The sequence below is a fragment of the Panthera uncia genome, chromosome D2, assembly GCF_023721935.1.
Source record: "Panthera uncia isolate 11264 chromosome D2, Puncia_PCG_1.0, whole genome shotgun sequence".
Taxonomy (NCBI): domain Eukaryota; kingdom Metazoa; phylum Chordata; class Mammalia; order Carnivora; family Felidae; genus Panthera; species Panthera uncia.
In genome coordinates this window covers 4,795,784-4,815,395 of record NC_064818.1, presented here as the reverse complement: position 1 = coordinate 4,815,395, position 19,612 = coordinate 4,795,784, and the positions used below count along the sequence as shown (strand labels likewise).

Here is a 19,612-nt window from a genome sequence, read left to right as displayed (position 1 = left end):
CCCACCCCCCATCAACCCTCAGTTTGTTCTCAGTTTTTAAGAGTCTCTTATGTTTTGGCTCCCTCCCTCTCTAACCTCTTTTTTTTTTCCTTCCCCTCCCCCATGGTCTTCTGTTAAGTTTCTCAGGATCCACATAAGAGTGAAAACATATGGTATCTATCTTTCTCTGTATGGCTTATTTCACTTAGCATCACACTCTCCAGTTCCATCCATGTTGCTACAAAGGGCCATATTTCATTCTTTCTCATTGCCAAGTAGCATTCCACTGTATATATAAACCACAACTTCTTTATCCATTTGTCAGTTGATGGACATTTAGGCTCTTTCCATAATTTGGCTATTGTTGAGAGTGCTGCTATAAACATTGGGGTGCCAGTGCCTCTATGCATAGCACTCCTGTACCTTTGGGTAAATTCCCAGCAGTGCTATTGCTGGGTCATAGGGTAGATCTATTTTTAATTTTTTGAGGAACCTGCACACTGTTTTCCAGAGTGGCTGCACCAGTTTGCATTCCCACCAACAGTGCAAGAGGGTTCCGATTTCTCCACATCCTCGCCAGCATCTATAGTCTCCTGATTTGTTCATTTTAGCCACTCTGACTGGCATGAGGTGATAATTCAGTGTGATTTTTATTTGAATTTCCCTGATGAGGAGCGACATTGAGCATCTTCTCATGTGCCTGTTGGCCATCAGGATGTCTTCTTTAGAGAAGTGTCTATTCATGTCTTCTGCCCATTTCTTCACTGGATTATTTGTTTTTTGGGTGTGGAGTTTGGTGAGCTCTTTATAGATTTTGGATACTAGCCATGTCATTTGCAAATATCTTTTCCCATTCCATTAGTTGTCTTTTAGTTTTGTTGATTGTTTCCTTTGCAGTGCAGAAGCTTTTTATCTTCCTGAGGTCCCAGTAGTTCATTTTTGCTTTTAATTCCCTTGCCTTTGGAGATGTGTCAAGTAAGAAATTGCTGCAGCTGAGGTCAGAGAGGTTTTTTCCCCGCTTTCTCCTCTAGGGTTTTGATGGTTTCCTGTCTCACATTCAGGTCCTTTATCCATTTTGAGTTTATTTTTGTGAATGATGTAAGAAAGTGGTCTAGTTTCATCCTTCTGCATGTTGCTGTCCAGTTCTCCCAGCACCATTTGTTAAAGAGACTGTGTTTGGCTGTTACAAACAATGTTGAGTCGGACATACTGATTTATCAGGGGAAATTTTTTCAGGGAATTAACTCAGCACAAGAGACTGTGTTTGTTGAGTTACCTCCACCAATACTCCTCAAGCTCTCTGACTTCCTGGTTAAGAGTGGAGATCCCGGGAATCGTGTGTCATTCTAGTTTGAAATGGAAGTGGAAATTCTAAGGGCTCTACTCTAAGGAGCTGGCAAGGTCTTTAAAGAGTGCAAAGGAAGGTGGTTCTGGACCGTAAAACTGCCTCCACTCAAGCAGAGACCAAACAGAAAGCCTCAGTAGATTAACCATTTGGCTCGGTAAACTTCTTATAATTAATACTTATTAAACTGGCAACTAATAAGGCCAACATGTACCCCTCATTGGCCACCTGCTACCCAACAACTGTTACCACCATCTCCCTCCCCACCTACCCCCCCCCCCACCCACACTTCGACCCTTGGCTTCTCCTTGTGGAATTGTATCAGTCAGGTACCCCAGATCCCTGAGAATATATGGAGATCCCCTAGAAAATGGACAGTGAGGCTCAGGCTGGTGTCCTAAACCACATGTCTAGTGTGAGCGAAACTTACAGGAAACTGAGTTTGAGTTAGCCATTTCCATTAAACTCTCATTCGTAAAGCATCAGTCACTGTGCCGTCAATTTGTTTTATATTCAGCAGAAGGGAAGCAGCATATTCTGGAAATAGCCTGGGCCAAAAAGAGCATGGAGCCAGTTCTGCCACTTGACATCTCTATCCTGGTCTTGGTCAAGATATGAACCTCTCTGGTATTCCTCAGTTTGATGCTCTGAAGAATGGGGATGACAATGGTACCTCAAAGGGTTGCCTAGAAGATTGAGAAAAGTCACTTATTGCACTGTTCCTGGCACCTAATATGAGCACTTTAATAATATTAGCTATTATTATCGATGATGAAGTCTTTCTAAAAACAAAACAAAACAAAAATCTCTTCCTCTTTCAATGAAGAGTTGATGTCAGGACTAAATAAAATAACATACACAGACTTGTATGTGCTCCATAAAGGTTAGTTCCCATTTCTCTTGGACATCCCCGAGAGCTTCATTTATTTCCCTGCATAGATTCATCCTAATAGACAGTTCAAAACTATCAAATAGAAAAGTGGGTAAATATTTCTGCCTAGTATACTGGCTACAGTGAAATAAATCAAACATCTGGGTGTGGGTATAACAAAATCGGTAAACATACTAGGAATCATGGAATTTGTTCATTGGAAGGGAACCAAAGAGTGAGTAGTATAGGCTTGGAAATGGAGCCCTAAGTAACGGCCATGGTCTCAAGATGCTAACGGACCCCACAAGCTTGTCGGCAGCCAACTGGACATTATCCTAGAGATGGTGTTATTAATCTAGCAGGCTCTACGGTTGGGAATGTCATGTCTCGGTCATTCAAGGAAAAGGTTGGGGTAAGAAAACATCTTGTAAAAATACAACTGAAAACTTGACGCTGAATCACATAGCTGTTTGGCCGTGGATAGTGCCTGTGTAGTGTTGGCACATCAAAATCTTTCCTTCCCTTCCATGCATAATTAAGGGCACTTGGGGACAGAAGGAAAAGACAAAATGCTACGTGCTTGTCATTCTAGTGCCCGTTGTTAAGCTAAGAGGTGCACATCGTGGCTTTGCCAGTGATCAATCATCATGGCTTATTGCATTCTTTCTTTGATTCATGCAGTCAACAAATATTTAATAAGCATTTACTCTGTGTCAGGGGCAGGGAATTTAAAAACATATCCCCCATCTCAGGTTGCTTACAGTCTAATGAGAGGACACAGGTACTCATCAAGTAATGAAGAAACTATTGAGTGCATTGGCTTGTGCTAAGAGCTATAGACAAGAATAACACAGGGAAGGGGGTGGTTACTCTTGGACATAGGCTGGTGTGAGGACACACTGATTAGGAAACATTTGAGCAAAGAGCTTCGGGAACTCAGAGGGTCCTCCCGGGAATATCTGTGGGAGAATATTAGGGCAGAACAGCACGTGCAGATAGCCTGGGGCACGCACTTGCTTAATGTGCTCAGGGCCAGTGTGACCCCAGCACAGTGAGTAAGGGGACAGTGGGGTCCAGACGGTGTAGGACCTTGTAGGCCTTTGTGACGGCTTTGCCTTCGTGAGCGAAATGGGAAGCCACTGGAGTGTTTTGAGCAGAGGAGTGACGTGGTCTGGCTTTGTTTTGCAGACAACACCTGAGGTACCCTATCCGGCAGAGGCTGCTGGGTGGGGCCAGGGCACAGCAGAGAGGCCATCTGTGACTTCTCACTCGGTGGCCCTTTCTCGCTTAAGGCGACACTAACTCCATACAGTAGCCCAATGGCATCTTCAGCAAGAACTGGGGCTCAGAGCTGTTAAGCAGTCAGCCCAATGAGGTCAGGATTCGGGTCCAGACCGGGGACCCTAAAGGCAGAGTCCTCTCCTCCCACCCTGTGCGCAAGTAAAAACGTATGTCACTGTCACTACAAAGAATAACGAGTAATGTTTACATCAGGGGCGTAAACGACACAAGAGTCTTCAGTCACTAACCTAAGGCCCCAAAGAGAAAATACGGTTTCATTTCTCCTCTGATTTTTAGTCCTCTGACACAGCTTATTTTTCATGCTGTCTAGATTTCTTTTCGAGGTGGGAGTTCACATTTTGTGTTTTATTATGAACTACAGCTGAATCCGTTTGAATTACACTCATCTGCCGTCTTCCAGAGTTTCACAGATGGGATAGACGGCCTTTGTCTGTTTAAGGCGTTTGCGAATATCCACTTTCCTCTCTAACCTGTCCTGCGGATTCACAAATGCTGGCAGCGGACTGGGGCCCATTTATGGGAAGTGTCCTTGGGCTCTCTTCTCAGGCCCTTGCCATGGCCATGCCCTCTCAGACTGGATCCAATCTGTACACGTGTGCATGAACAGGACACTTAAGAATTTCGCTTCCATGCGGATGAAGCGGGAGACAATTCACGACCAGAGGGGACAGCGATACTTCAGCTGAAAAGCAGGAACAGCTTGTCCGTTATTTCCCCCAAGCCTTTCATTAGTTCCGGAGAATGCGGGCTTGAGGAGTCTGTCGCTCAACAGCCCTAGATGACTCTTCTCTATTGCTGTTAAGTGATGAGCTCCATTCTCTCTCACTTTCCTTCCAAGTCACCTTGTTGAAGTTTTTTTGTTTGTTTTTTGGGGTTTTTTTTTTATGTAAAACAGTGACCACAGACCCGCAGCCAGTCTGAGGAGTAGCATTTGGAACAACGCAAGCCACCGGGAGCCGCGTGGGGCTGTGACAGAGGCATGGAAGGAGTGGGGCCATCCGAGCTCAGCTAGGTCTCCTCAGTTAGTGTAACCAAGCAGTCAGGTTCGAGGTCGGACAGGATTAAAGCTATCCTGCATACGGGCAGAGAAGAAAAAAAAAGTTTTCAAAATCTCTTGCAAGACAAAATTGTATTTTTTCTTTACCTTTTTTTTTTTTTTTTTTTTTTAACTGGAGGAAAGGGCAAAACTAGGAGGTAAAACGAGAAGAAATCACAGTATATTCATCCCCAGTCTCAGCAGAGAGAGGGGTCTGTCGCTGAATTTTATTTATTTGTTATTATTTTATTTACTTTTGGGAGAGCGCAAGCAGGGGAGGGGAAGAGAGAGGAGGACAGAGGATCTGAAGCCGGCTCTGTGCGGACAGCGGCCAGCCCGATGTGGGGCTCAAACTCATGGGCCCTGAGATCATGACCTCAGCTGAGGTCAGATGCTCAACCGACTGAGCCACCCAGGGGCCCCCATGCCCCTGAATATTATACCTGTAGAAAGGTTTGTTGGCTAGGGCCAGGGGGCAACGGTGGAATGTTCCGACATCTACCACACTCACCTGAAGGGAAATTGGAGAATTTAGTTTTTATACTTCTTGGGTTGGAGGAGAAATACTGTAAAAGTACACTCGGCCACATGACATGATATGAAATAAAATCACACGATGACCATCCAGGACACTTTCCCACTCCCAATCCAGTGGGCACAAAACTCGTCGAGAATCTCCCTAAAATTCACCTGGTCCCGTGGAAGGGGACTGGACGGTAGTTTGCGGCCTTGGGAGGCGCTGTGTGGCTCGGGCAGGGTTTGGGCTGCCACTCAAGTGCTCCGTGTGATTTGGGGATAAGAAGGCACCCTGTTACATTCATGCCCTGGGCTTTTTCTCACTGCACTCTCCCTGCCTGTCGTTAAGGTCCAGCTGAAAAGCGAGGAGTCCAAGACGTTTGCCATGAAGATTCTCAAGAAACGCCACATCGTGGACACCAGACAACAGGAGCACATTCGCTCGGAGAAGCAGATCATGCAGGGGGCTCATTCCGACTTCATAGTGAGGTAGGGACCCTGTCCCCGCGCTCCCCATAGAGACTCAACCACACAACCCACTGTGGCCCGTGCTTACGTTACACGCTTCGTTCTCGCAGCACACGTCGTTTTCAATCTGATTTTAAGAAAGTTTTTTTTGCTAGACTTAAAAAAAAAAAAAAAAACGCTTAAGTTTGATTCTATCCTTTTTTTTTTTTTTTTTAAAGAGAATCCGATTCTGTGAAAACATAGTTCCCCCAAAGGAGATATCTGAGTTTCTCACATTCCACGTGTGTGCTCTCTGTGACTCCAGAAGCCGGCATCGGCCGTTGGAGTTCAGAAGGCAAAATATCAAGAGTCAAACTCTGCTACCTATAATCATTTGAATAGTTTGTAATTTCTTGAAGCTCTTAAAAAATGAAGTGACTGTCCCATCTCTGAATTTTCGGAGCATTAATAACAAGAATAATGGGGGAGTTTTCATATGCGGAAAAACCTGTTCTCGTTAATTTGTCAGTGGCCCTTATTAAAAACAGGGTGAGTGCAAGTGAACAGCATAGGAATTTACTACATATCTATATTTGTAAACTGTATCTACTTTATATCCATGTATACGGTATGTTTATGACCACTAACAGGGCTCAAGTTTCCATGCTTAAAGCGCCCACCAAATTGGGATTAGAGGAACCCCAAGCGGCCATCTTGGTCCATAATCATGTGGATTAATCCATTTATTGCAAAGGACAGACCAGCCCCCTACACTGTGTACATCTCGGGACGCTGTTGCCTCCTTTGCCCTATTTGTACACAGATCTCTCTCATTCTTTTAATACCATTTCAAGCTTGGTAAGTCAAGTATGAGGCTGTAATCTGAGCACTGAAAGCGCTACATTCTTTTCAAAGACAGCCATGTTTATAACCTTTGTTTTCTTGTTTGCGATTCACAGACTGTACAGGACATTCAAGGACAGCAAATATTTGTATATGTTGATGGAAGTGTGCCTAGGTGGAGAGCTCTGGACCATTCTCAGGGATAGGTAGGAATTTTAAGAAATTTCTATCATATCTCTAAAAATATTGAAGTCATATTTATGTGTTACATATGCTTCTATTTCAGAAAATAAGTGTGGGATATGACCCACTATACATATACGCTTTAGTAAATACGAAACCACATTTTAGATTTGTAACTAATGATACAGGCTTAGTCCAGTATGGAAATGGTACCTAGCAAGGTACATGAAACAGGCCTTTTTTAAACTTGAATATTGGAATCAGTTTACTATATCCTGAGAATTCAATTCATTGCTGTGACTTGAAGGGAATTAAAGTTACGTTCTACTTGCAATCTGGATTAATTACCAGTTTAATTTCTGTGCTCATTGTCCAGATGGGCAGTCTGCCTTTCCTGACATTGAGAAGTTGTTCTCGAGGAACTTTCTTCTCTGACTTTACACTGCTCCTTGGTTCCAAAATTAATAAGTTTCCAGCCATCTGTTTCAGGCTTTAGATAATGTTAGGAAAAAAGTAACCCACTTATAGGCAGTATTTCATTTAAACAATGTGATTTAGATTTACCTATTTTTTGCCCTTTTAGGGCAAGTAAAGTTGGCCAAGTTAGTGCTTGTTTCTTTTAATTATGCAGAATTAATTTTCCATCTCTTATTTCTATAACTAGCAAACTAAAAATTTATTCATGTCCTAGAAGATCACTACCAATCCTAAATGATTACTTAAAAAAAAGACCAAAACTTTCTTTCCTGTGAATGAGCTTTTAATCATTCCCTATGAATGATCAAACATTCAAAAGTCATTCTTGTTCCTTTGAACGTTCACTTGTGACATCTTTTTTCACATTTCTTCCCGTCTCACTCATGTTCTCCTTCACTGGGTAACATAAGCCATGCTATTTTTGACCATATCTTTGTAGATATTCCGGAATAGAACCAATGGGTCTTTAATAAGCTATCTGATTTTAAAGTCTCATTCCTAATTGTGTTCATATGGTAACTTCCTGTATTTGGAAACATTGCCCTTTCAACTCTTATCCTCATTGCCTTCCTTGTGTATGTCTAGTGGATTTCTTTTTACCTTGTCAGTGTCTTATTACATTGATGATATCTTTCTTAAGATAAACAAGCATATAAGGGATCGTATCGTATTGGCATAAGGGGATGTGATAAACATCTGCACTAAGCTATTATATCCTAGTGATTACATTATTTTAGTAATGTTTGAGTACAGAACATATGCCGGGCATTGTGATAGAAGCTGGGGATACGATGAGAAAACAGATGTAGTCCCCCTTCTCATAATTTGTAGGCTGTTGCACAAAGTTAACGTTCTGATTTATGAGTTAATGTCTAATTCATCCTAATGTGGTTCTACCTGACCTTTCAACCCGCTAATTTATTGGAAATATCTTCCCTGATTTGCTGTAATTAGAATAGAAGATGTACAGGTGGAAGTAAACATGAAAGCAATAATGAGCCATGTAGGGAAAGGAACTATTTTAAGCTTCTATTAACTTGAACCAGGCAAGAAAAACACAAGTCAGTCTCAAGTCCACTAATGGGGCATGAGACACGCATAGGAATCAAATTTCAATATATGTTTTGAAAGAAAATATTTCATGTTTTCTCCCTCTTTCACTTGATTTGCATTTTGTTGGCTCCTACATGCCAGCCCGGGCTTCTGAGTAAGATGTATTTTGATGTATCAGGCCAACTCAAGTTGCTAGTAGGCAGTTTACCTTTGGAGGAGTGAATAGAGGGCAAGTATCAGTGGTTGGTCCTTTCTCTACTTCCATCAGCATGCTTTTTTAATTTTTTCAAGTTTGCTTATTTATTTTGAGAGAGGGAGAGAATCCCAAGCAGGCTGCAGACTGTCAGTGTACAGCCCGACGTGGGGCTCTGTCCCACAGACCCATGAGATCATGATCTAAGCCAAAATCAAGAGTTGGATGCTCAGCCGATTGAGTCAGCCAGGCACCCCCAGGATGCTTTTGTTTTTTTAATTTTTTTAGCGTTTACTTTTAAGAGAGAGGGAGACAGGATCTGAAGCAGGCTCCAGGTTCTGAGCTGTTAGCACAGAGCCTGATTGATGTCAGGGGCTCGAACCCATGAACTGTGAGATCATGACCTGAGCCAAAGTCAGGTGCTTAGCTGACTGAGCCACCAGGTGCCCCCAGGATGCTTTTTCATTGGTTCAGTTTCCTTCCCTTTCATCATCCTTGGGATGCACAGTTGGTGAATTCCCCACAATGTACTTAATACTACATGAAGCTATATAAAGAGGCATGACCTGGAGAAGTAAGAGCTACCTGCTTCTTCCTAAAGATGCAGAAGGGCTGAAGCCTCAACATTAAAAGCAGTATAACTATTATATACAAAATCACTGCAGAATCATTGTTGTTTGTCTACCAGTGATTCAGCTCCAATTAATATTGCCACTGACTACCTTTCTCACTATTTGTTTAAATTGAGGCTGAAAGTCCTAAAGGTTAATTGTTAGAAAGAACGACAACAAAAAATGACAAGAGAAAAAGGAAAATAATTAGGCTATTAGTCACAGCGTACATGAAAATATCCGTAGTCAAAACAAATCCTATTGTTCAATTCATTCAGTTTTCATTTTCTGTCCCAGGAAAACAGCAGCAGGGAGAAGGTATTCTGAAAGCATAAAGGAAAGTATTTGAGTTAAGAAAGGCTTGTGTGACTATTCTTTACTAACAAGGTAATACCTCTAAGCCTCAGGGATTTAGTATAGGAAGTCTCTAACAGCAACAGACCTCCCCTACTCTCACCTAGTAAGTGACATGACCACTTCCTGCCTCTTTTTTTTTTTTTCATCAGCATAGTAAAGGAACCCAGAGCAGTTTTTCATTTGTTTTCAAAAACCTAAGAATGAAAATAATCCCATAAAAAATAAAATGATACCATATATAAAACAGGACTGGTTGACTATCAAATATTTATCTTTTATCTTTTTACTTAGCACAGAAATCTTAATTGTTCCAGTTATTTCTCTGGTTTTATTCTCTATTAGCTATCATGCTTTATCTTCTAGTTTGTGACTTTCTGTTTTCCACAAATTCTGTTCCATTCTTTGGAATATGTTGGTACACAGTAAGTGTTATAAAGAAGGTAAATATAAAGAATTAGCAATCTGTACTACCTTCTTAAAAGTGTAAGTGGTTAATATGACATTAGTATTTATATAGATGTTATATTATGTATTAATATTGGTATTTAATATATAATAATATAATGAAATTTAACATTTCAAGTGTTAATTTTGAAATACATGTAAATAGTTCCAACCCAATATCTTAATTCTTTCAGACACTAGAATTTTCAAATCATGCACATTTCCCTTCTAGTCATGTGTCTTCGCAGATGTGTTTTGTAAGCCCGAGAATAACTTAAATAGCCAATCTCTTTGATTCTAACTATATTGTGGAGGGTAATTATTTAAATTCCATCTGAGATGACATAACGGAGAGTGGAAATCAAAAGCATTTCCAGGGGTCAGGAAGATAGCTGAATCAGGGGAATCCTGAACTCAACTCGTCACAGGAACACACCAAGATAACAGCTGCATTTGTACAGCTAACTCCGAGAACAACCTGAGGACGGTTGGAAGAAGCCTTCCCCAATAATCATGGAGTGGAACCCACATTGGAAAGGGCTGGAAGCACAGAGACACAGTTGGGAACCAAATCTCCTGTGATGGGAGGGATACCCCAAGCGTGGAGAGGCAGGAAGAGACCCCACTGGGAAAATGATGATCCATACGTACCATTCGGCGTTAAAAAACAGTGGGGCTTAACTTGGCCAAGTGTTTAAAATCAGCTGGGCTTAGGTCCAGGTACTTTAATTCCAGAAGAGCCTGAGGGCAACAGAAAATGGAGTCCCCACCCTTAAAGAACGAGCATAATAAATAAGCTGCCGAGACAGCACAGAAAGAGCGATTTGAAAAGTGTAGGGAAGGACATTTATGTACAGAGTGTGCACTGGAGAAGAAGGGATCTTCAGGAGACTTCTCCCCGGAAAAATGTGCTCGCAGACCCTGGTTCTCGTCCCTTTCCAGCCTGGCGAGCCAGACACTTGTGGGAGCCAGTGCTAAGCCCTGCACCGATCTTGCCAGCACGGCAAGGCCCCAGTCCCACATTCCCTTACAGACCCATCCTATTCAACCTGCTCACCTCAGCCGGAATCCATCTGGAGGGACTCCTGTCCTGGGAGAGAAAAGATAATCACACACACCAGCACACCACAGTTCCAATGGCCCAGCCTTTGAGCTGCCAGCACAGGGGAAAAGCCCTGCCCTGTGGTGCACCCACAGCTGTGGGAGAATGACTAAGTGTGGACAGTTTGCCTGACTACTGACCCTGCCCACCTACAAGCCTGTGGCCGTCACATACAGGCCGCTGAACACAGGGACTGAACCTTGCCCCGTGTAAGCACAGAGGGCACGACACGTCATTGCAGATGACTGGACTGAAGGCAGATACGGTTCAGCCACAACAGTAGGGTGCACGCAGCCCACCCGGGAGCCACCCCTGAAGCACCTGCTCCAGGTGACCAGGGGGGCATTGTGCTCCAGGGTACCATGGGAACCCTTCTACACAAGGTCACTAGTGTCATGACCAGGAAGCATCGCTGACCTGACACATAGAAACAAACATGGAGAATCAGACAAAATGAGGAAACAGAGAAGTATGTCGCAAATGAAGCAGATAAGCAACAAGCCTGATAGAAAATACAGAGTAATGGTCCTAAAGATACTCATTGGACTTGGGAAAGACTGGAGGACTCAGTGGAAACCTCAACAAAGAGGAAGAAAATACAAAAAGGAAGAACTCAATGGCTGAAATGAAAAATACACTAGAAAAAATAAACAGATTAGACGAGGCAGGACAGATCAGGGACCTGGAGGAGAGAGTAACAGAAGGCAACCAGCTGAACAGCAAAAAGAAAAAAGAATAATACAAAATGAGAATAGGTTAAGAGAAGTCAGCAACACCATCGAGTGTAATCACATTCACATTATAAGGATCTCCTAAGGAGGAGAGAGAAAAGGGGCACAAAATTTATTTGATGAAATAACAGCTGAAACTGTCCTTGTTTAGGGAAGGAAACAGATACCCAGATCCAGAAAATAAAGAAACCCCACGACAAGATTAACCCAAGGAGGGCCACATAAAAATTAAGACACATAATAATTAAATGGCAAACAGTAGTGATAAAGAGATTTTAAAGCAGCAGGAGAAAAGAAAACAGTTACATACAAGGGAAACCCTGTAAGACTCTTAGCAGATTTTATAGCAGAAACTTTGTAGGCCAGAGGGAGTGGCATGATATATTCAAAGGGATGAAAAGAAACAAACCTGAAGCCAAGAATATTCTGCCCATGAAGGCTATTATTCAGAACAGAAGGAGAGGTAAAGAGTTTCCCAAACAAAAGATAAAGGAGTTCATTACCACTAAACTGGTCTTGTAAGAAACTTTAAAGTGTCTTTTACAATTTCTTGAAGTGGAAAGTAAAGGCAATAGCTAAAAGTAAGAAAAATTATGAAAGGATAATTTCACAGGTAAAAACAAACATATAGTAAAGGTAGTAGATCAATCACTTATAAAGCCAGTATGGACGTTAAAACAAATAGTGAAGTCAATTATATCTACAAAAACAAGTCAGTGGGGTGTCTGGGTGGCTCAGTCAGTTGAGCATCTGACTTCAGCTCAGGTCATGATATCGTGGATCATGAGTTCAAGTCCCACATCAGGCTCTGTGCTGACAGCTCAGAGCCTGAAGCCTGCTTCAGTTTCTGTGTCTCCCCCTCTCTCTGTCTCAAAAATAAATAAACATTTAAAAAAAATTTTTTTTAAACCAGTCAAGGGATACACACAAAATAAAAAGATGGAAAATATGGCCTCAGGTACATAAAACATGGAAAGGGGAATAAAAACTTAGTGCTTTTAAAATGTGTTCAAACTTAAGAGACCATTAACTTAATATAGCCTGCTATACACTTAAGATGTTATATATGAACCTAGTGGTAACCACAAATCAAAAACCTTTAATAGGTACACAAAAAAACAGAGACAGAGGAATCCAAGCATAACACTAATGAAAGCCCTCAAGGACAAGGTAAGACGGCAAGAGAAGAAAAAAGGAACAGAGAAGAACTACAAAAACAACCAGAAAAACAACAGATAGCAATAAGTATATACCTATCAATAATTACTTTAAATGTAAATGGACTAAATGTCCCAATCAAATGACACAGGATGATGGAATGGATTAAAAAACAAGACCCATCTATATGCTGCCTACAAGAGACTCACCTGACTAAAAGACACATACAAGCTGAAAGTGAAGGGATGGAAAAACATTTACCATGCAAATCGAAGTGGAATAAAAAGCCAGGCCACCAATATTCATAGCAGAAAAAAATAGACTTTAAAACACAGACTGTGGCAAGAGACAAAGAAGGGCCCCTCCTCAAGATAAAGGGGTGATAAATTGATAATGATCAATCCAACAAGAGTATATAACAATTATAAATATCTGTGCACCCAACATAAAAGCACCTAAATACAAAAAATAATTTTTAACAGACATACAGGGAGAAATTGACAGCAATATAATAATTGTAGGGGACATTAACACCCTGCTTATATCAATGGAGAAATCATCCAGAAAGAAAATCAACAAGGAAACCATGGCTTTGAATGACCTATTAGACCAGACAGACCTAGCAGATTCATACAGAACATTCCACTCAGAAACAGTATACACATTCTTTTCAAATGCACATGGAACATTGTGCGGGATAAATCACATTAGGCCACAAAACAGGTCTCAATAAATTCAGAGAGATTGAAATATCAAGCATAATTTATGACCACAGTGATATGAAACTGAAAATCAATTGCAAGAAAAAATCTGGAAAGAAGAGAAATATATGGAGGCTAAACAATATGCTAATAAACAATGTATTGTTCAACCAAGAAACCAAGAGAAACATCATAAATACATGGAGACATGAAAATGAAAACGCAGTAGTCCAAAATGTTTGGGAGACAGCAAGTGTACTTTTAAGAGGGAAGTTTATAGCAATACAGGTGTACCTTGAGAAATAAAATAATATCAAACAGTCTAAACTTACAGCTAAGGAGCTGAAGAAGAACAAACAAAGCCCAAACCCAATAGAAGGAATGAAATAATAAAGATTAGGGCAGAAATAAATAGAAACTAAAAAAAATAGAACAGATTCATGAAACCAGGGGCTGTTTCTTTGAAAAGATAAAACTGAAAAACCTTTAGCTACACTGATCAAGAAAAAAAGAAGGCACAAAATAGAGGAGAAATAACAACGAACACCATAAAATGCAAAGGATTGTAAGAAAATATTATGAAAAATTATAAGCCAACAATTTGGATGACATAGAATAAATGCTTAGAAATATATAATCTTCCTAAGCTAAATGAGGAAGAGATAGAAAATTTGAACAGACCAGTTGCTAGCAATGAAATTGAATCACTAATCAAAAAACCTTCCAACAATCTGAATTCCAAGACAGGATGGCTTCACAGGTGAATTCTATCAAACATTCAACGAAGAGTTAGTACCTATTCTTCTCCAACCATTCCAAAAATAGGAGAGGAAGGAAAACATCTAAACTCATTCTACAAGACCAACATTACCCTGATTTTAAGACCAGTATTAAAACCAAAGATACTACAGAAAACAACGATAGGCCGATATCTCTGATGAACATAGATGCAAAAACCCTCAACAAAATATTAGCAAACTGCATTCAACAATACCTTAAAAAATGATTTACCACGATTAAGTGGGATTTAGTCAAGGGATGCAAGTGTGGTTCAATACTGGCAAATCATCAATGTGATATATCACATTAACAAGAGAAAGGATGGAAAACAAATAATCATCTCAATAGATGCAGAAAAGCATTTCACAAAATACAATATCCATTCATGATAAAAACTTATGGAGTGAGTCTAGAGGAAACATAGCTCAATATAATAAAGGTCATATATGAAAAACCCACAGGTAACGCCATACTCAATGGGAAAAAAACTAAGAGCTTTTCCTTGAAGATCAAGAACAAGACAAAGATGTCCACTCTCACCACTTTTATTCACACAGTACTGGAAGTCCTAGTCTCAGATATCCAGACAACAAAAAGGAATAAAAGCCATACAGGATTGGTTAGGAAAAAGTAAAACTTTCACTAATTGCAGATGACATGATACCATATATAGAAAACTCTAAAGAATCCACCAGAAGAAACTACTAGAGCTGATAAATGAATTCAGTAATATTTCAGGATACAAAATTAATATACCAAAATCTGTTGCATTTCTATACCTAATAAAAAACTAAGAGAGAAATCAAGGAATCAATCCCATTTGTAACCACACCAAAAAAGAATAAAATACCTAGGAAAAAACCTAAGATGATACAAACAAATAAAAAGACAGTTCAAGTTTGTGGATTGGAAGAGTATTGTTAAAATGTCCATACTACCCAAAGCAGGCTATAGATTCATTGCAATCTCTATTAAAATACCAATAGCATTTTTTCACAGAACTCTAATAATCCTAAAATGTGTATGGAACCACAAAAAGACCCCAAATAGCCACAGCAACCCTAAGAAAGAAGAACAAAGCTGGAGGTATCACAATTCCAGATTTCAAGATATACTACAAAGTTGTAGGCATCAAAACAGTATGGTACTGGCATAAAAACAGAATAGAGGGCCCAGAAATAAACTGACACTTACATGGTTAATTAAAAGCAAGAATACACAGCAGGGAAAAGACAATCTCTTCGAAAAATGGTTTTGGGAAAACTGGACAGCTACATGCAAAAGAATGAAACTATACCAACTTTCCAAAATAGATTGAAAACCTAAATGTGAGACCTGAAACCATAAAACTCCCAAAAGAAAACATAGGCAGTATTCTGACATTGGCCTTAGTGACATTTTTCTAGATACATCTCCAGAGACAAGGGAAACAAAAGCAAAAATAAACTATTGGGACTACATCAAAATAAAAAGCTTCTGCGCAGCAAAGGTAGCCATAAACAAAATGAGAAAGCAACCTAGTGAATGGGAGAAGATATTTGCAAATGATATATTCAATAAAGGGTTAATATCCCAAAATACATAAAGAACTCCTATAACCCAACACAAAAAAAACAATCAAATTTTTAAAATGAGCAGAGGACCTGAATATTCATTTTTCCAAAGAAGACATACAGTGGCCAACAGATACATGAAAAGATTCTCAACATCACCCATCATCAGGGAAATGAAAATCAAAACCACCAGGAGATATCACCTCACACCTGTCAGAATGCCTGAAATTAAAAAGACGAGAAATAGCAAGTGTTGGGAGAGGATGTGGTGAAAAAGGAACCCTCATGCACTGTTGGTGGGAATGAACACTGATGCAGCCAGTGCTGAAAGAGTATGAGAGTTCCTCAAAAAATTAGGGGCGCCTGGGTGGCTCAGTCGGTTAAGCGGCCGACTTCGTCTCAGGTCATGATCTCGCGGTCCGTGAGTTCGAGCCCCGCGTCGGGCTCTGTGCTGACAGCTCAGAGCCTGGAGCCTGCTTCAGATTCTGTGTCTCCCTCTCTCTCTCTGCCCCTCCCCTGTTCACGCTCTGTCTCTCTCTGTCTCAAAAATAAATAGGGCGCCTGGGTGGCGCAGTCGGTTAAGCGTCCGACTTCAGCCAGGTCACGATCTTGCGGTCCGTGAGTTCGAGCCCCGCGTCAGGCTCTGGGCTGATGGCTCGGAGCCTGGAGCCTGTTTCCGATTCTGTGTCTCCCTCTCTCTCTGCCCCTCCCCCGTTCATGCTCTGTCTCTCTCTGTCCCAAAAATAAATAAAAAACGTTGAAAAAAAATTTTAATAAAAAAAAGAAATAAATAAATAAACGTTAAAAAAAATTTTTTTTTTTTTAATTAAAAACAGAACTACCCTATGATCCAGTGTTGCAGTCCCTGGGTATTTACCCCCCAAAATGCAAAAACTCTAATGTGAAACGATACTTTGACTCCTGTGTTTATTGCAGCATTATTTACAAAGCCAAATTATGGAAGCAGCCCAAGTGTTCATCAGTAGATGAATGGATAAAGAAGATGTGCTGTACATATATCCAATGGAATATTACTCAGCCATAGAAAAAGAATGAGACCTTGCTATTTGCCACCACGTGGATGGAGCTAGAGAGTATTACATGGAGTGAAATAAGCCAGAGAGAGAAAGACAAATCCTATATGATTTCACTGAAATGTGGAATCTTGCAAACAAAACAACAAAACAGATTATTCAAAATATAGAGAAGAAAATGGGGATTTCCAGAGGGGAGGTTAGCGGAGAGATGGGTAAACTAGACAAAGGGCATTAAGAAATACAAACTTACAGTTATAAAAGGAATCAATCACAGAGATGAAAAGCACAGCACTTGGAACACAGTCCACAATACGATGCTGTTTGGCGCGACCAGTGGTTACGACACTTAACCATGGTGAGCACTGAATAACGTAAAGAATTAATCATTACGTTGTACGCCTGAAACTAATACAATAGTTACACTCACTCATGATTCGCGTTACTAGTCAAGGGAAAAAGGGAACTTACCTCCGATGAGAGATGCTTTGTCTTGGTTGCATGTGGTCATTTCAGGACCTGGTTTATGACAAGTGGATTAAACACGGGTTAAAGTTGAGTCTATCCATAAGTATACATAACCCTCTGATGCTCTCCATCAGATTGTTATCTACTGCCATCTAGCTAAAATAAAACAACAGCCCATTCCTAGAGAAAGTATACGGGCCTTTTCCATGCTTGTTTTAATTGAAATGACACGCATGTCAAGGCATAATTTATTATTTTGAAGAGCTATTTAGGGCAGTGATTTATTTCTTCAAGCAACTTTCTGTTGAGAAAACAAGCTTTCATTTTTGTTTTAGATCAAATTTGTGTTGTCATTTTCAATTCTAATGGCAATTTTTCATTTTGAGTCACCCTGATGCTATGCTTTGTGACTGCTTTCCAGCAGTGTATTTCAAAATCCACAAATTACCCACATCAAACGTTCAGCGATGAAGCTGTTTCTGGTAAATACTTTGTATGCATACATTATGTTGAGTTATCAGCTAACATGGAAACAGATTTAAGATCATGTTTTCACTTAATTTTGAAAACCAGTTACAAATATGCTTATATATGAGGGAGACTCAAAATAGAGTTTTAAAGGAACGGAAACCAGCTTTGCAGAACCCTCCAAGTTCCAAAATGGCTCAGAATCAGAGAAACCTTGACACGAATAAACAGAGCTGTCGAGAACTCAAGACCCAAAGGTGTAGGTTGGTGGTCAGTTCACTTTATGATGAAAATTGGCAGGCAGTAAGAGAGTCATTTTTGCCTGTGCATTTGTGAGAAGCCTAGACAAAATGAAAAGAACGGAGATTGACATAAGACCCTTCAGAGCTGACTCATGGCAGTTAGCCTTGGCAGTGAGAGGCAGCAAATACTTACGTAACAGTGTTAATTAGGTATTACGGACCCCTCATTCCCATCTCCAGAAGACTTCCCACCTGTCTGTATCATTCAGCTTTCCTAGATCAAGACACAGCAGCTAAAGAAGACTGTTGCAGTTCTCAGTTAGAATGGCTAATATTTATCAGGTACCCAGTTGTGTGTCAGGCACTAACTCTAAATATACGCCTCAGTTATTTGTATCCTTTCCACAACTCAATGAGTAGTTTCTATTGCAAGCCCCATTTTGCTCAAGAGAACATGGAGACCGAGGGAGATAGAGTTAGTTGCTCAAAAGTAAGCAAGTGAAACCAAAATTCGAGCCCAGGATTCTTGCTTCCGAGTCCATATTCCTAACTTATAGCTCTCTCTGATGAATGGGAATCTGTATTAGGATTTTTTTTAATCTTCCTGCTAATGGCCGACTTATTCAGAATATGAACATGAATACCTTTCGGCCGAGATTTCGTGAGCAGTTCATCTCTCATGTAAGTGTTCACTTTCCTTACAACATTTACAGTGTATCTGTCCATTTGGTTCCATTGACGAGTGAATATTAAGGAAAACAGATACATTGCTCAGAATCACAACTACAGAAATAACCTCTTCTTCCAACAGCAACCAAGAATTTGTAGGCTTTCAAAACAGCCCACCTGAATCACAGCTAGACAGTCCCATTACGAGGAAGTAATCAATTTTCGTATTAAAACAACGCATGCAATGTGAAATATGACAAAGCTCTATTCCCAGTACTGCCTTGTTTTGGCTCAGCCATGGCTTTGCAAAGCTGTCCAGTGAGGAAGGACTGGGGTCATATATGGCACTCAGTACCGTTAATTAGCAAGCACACAGTTGTATCTGCACACGATGCTTACTACTTACTACAAACAACCTCTCCAGTGAAAGAAATCTGTTGCTCTTGACGGACAAGCATACTTATTTCAGGGCAAAGAAAAACGACCTGCCAGGCACTACCCCAACCCCCTTGTCAAGATGCGGAATTACATAGTGTTTGCTCTGCAAAGGTAGTTCCGAGTCCAAAGACAATTGCAACATACAACCTGTTATTTCCCAATATAGATGCACTTCTCAAAGAAACTTTTTCTTGACCTTATAAATTCACAATTCAGACTTTGTTAAAGAGAGACACTAGCATCTTTGTAATTATATTTAAGATTCTAGGGGCGCCTGGGTGGCTCAGTCGGTTAAGCGTGCGACTTCGGCTCAGGTCATCATCTCATGGCTCATGGGTTCGAGCCCCGCGTCGGGCTCTGTGCTGACAGGTCAGAGGCCTGAAGTCTGATTCAGATTCTGTCTCCATCTCTCTGCCCCTCCCCTGCTTCCTCTTTCTCTTTCTCAAATATAAAATATTTTTTTTTTAATTAAAGAATTTCTTGGAAGAAAAAAACAGCTAAAGTATAAAGTTTCTGCTATGGAACCAAGGAGCTAACCTTAGATGCCAATGTTTTTTTCTTCCCTTTATTGTTATTTCATTAAATAAAGAGAGTGAGGACAGAGAGTGTGA

The 19,612-nt window shown here is 40.5% G+C and overlaps 1 protein-coding gene and 1 long non-coding RNA gene across 5 annotated transcripts in view; one reads left to right on the top strand and one right to left on the bottom strand.

Annotated features, from left to right (window-relative positions):
* PRKG1 (protein kinase cGMP-dependent 1) overlaps positions 1–19,612 on the top strand; it is a 1,263,577-nt gene that overhangs the window by 1,227,913 nt on the left and 16,052 nt on the right. For all 4 annotated transcript variants that reach the window (XM_049646038.1, XM_049646037.1, XM_049646039.1 and 1 more), the window contains 2 exons: positions 5,399–5,538; positions 6,456–6,545. In XM_049646038.1, coding sequence (XP_049501995.1) covers positions 5,399–5,538; positions 6,456–6,545 — 230 coding nt within the window. The remainder of the gene's footprint in view (positions 1–5,398; positions 5,539–6,455; positions 6,546–19,612) is intronic.
* On the bottom strand, positions 4,308–19,046 carry LOC125933199 (uncharacterized). The gene is made up of 2 exons (XR_007460892.1): positions 17,188–19,046; positions 4,308–4,569 (listed from the first exon to the last, which is right to left on the bottom strand). It is a non-coding gene; the product is annotated as an uncharacterized LOC125933199 (long non-coding RNA).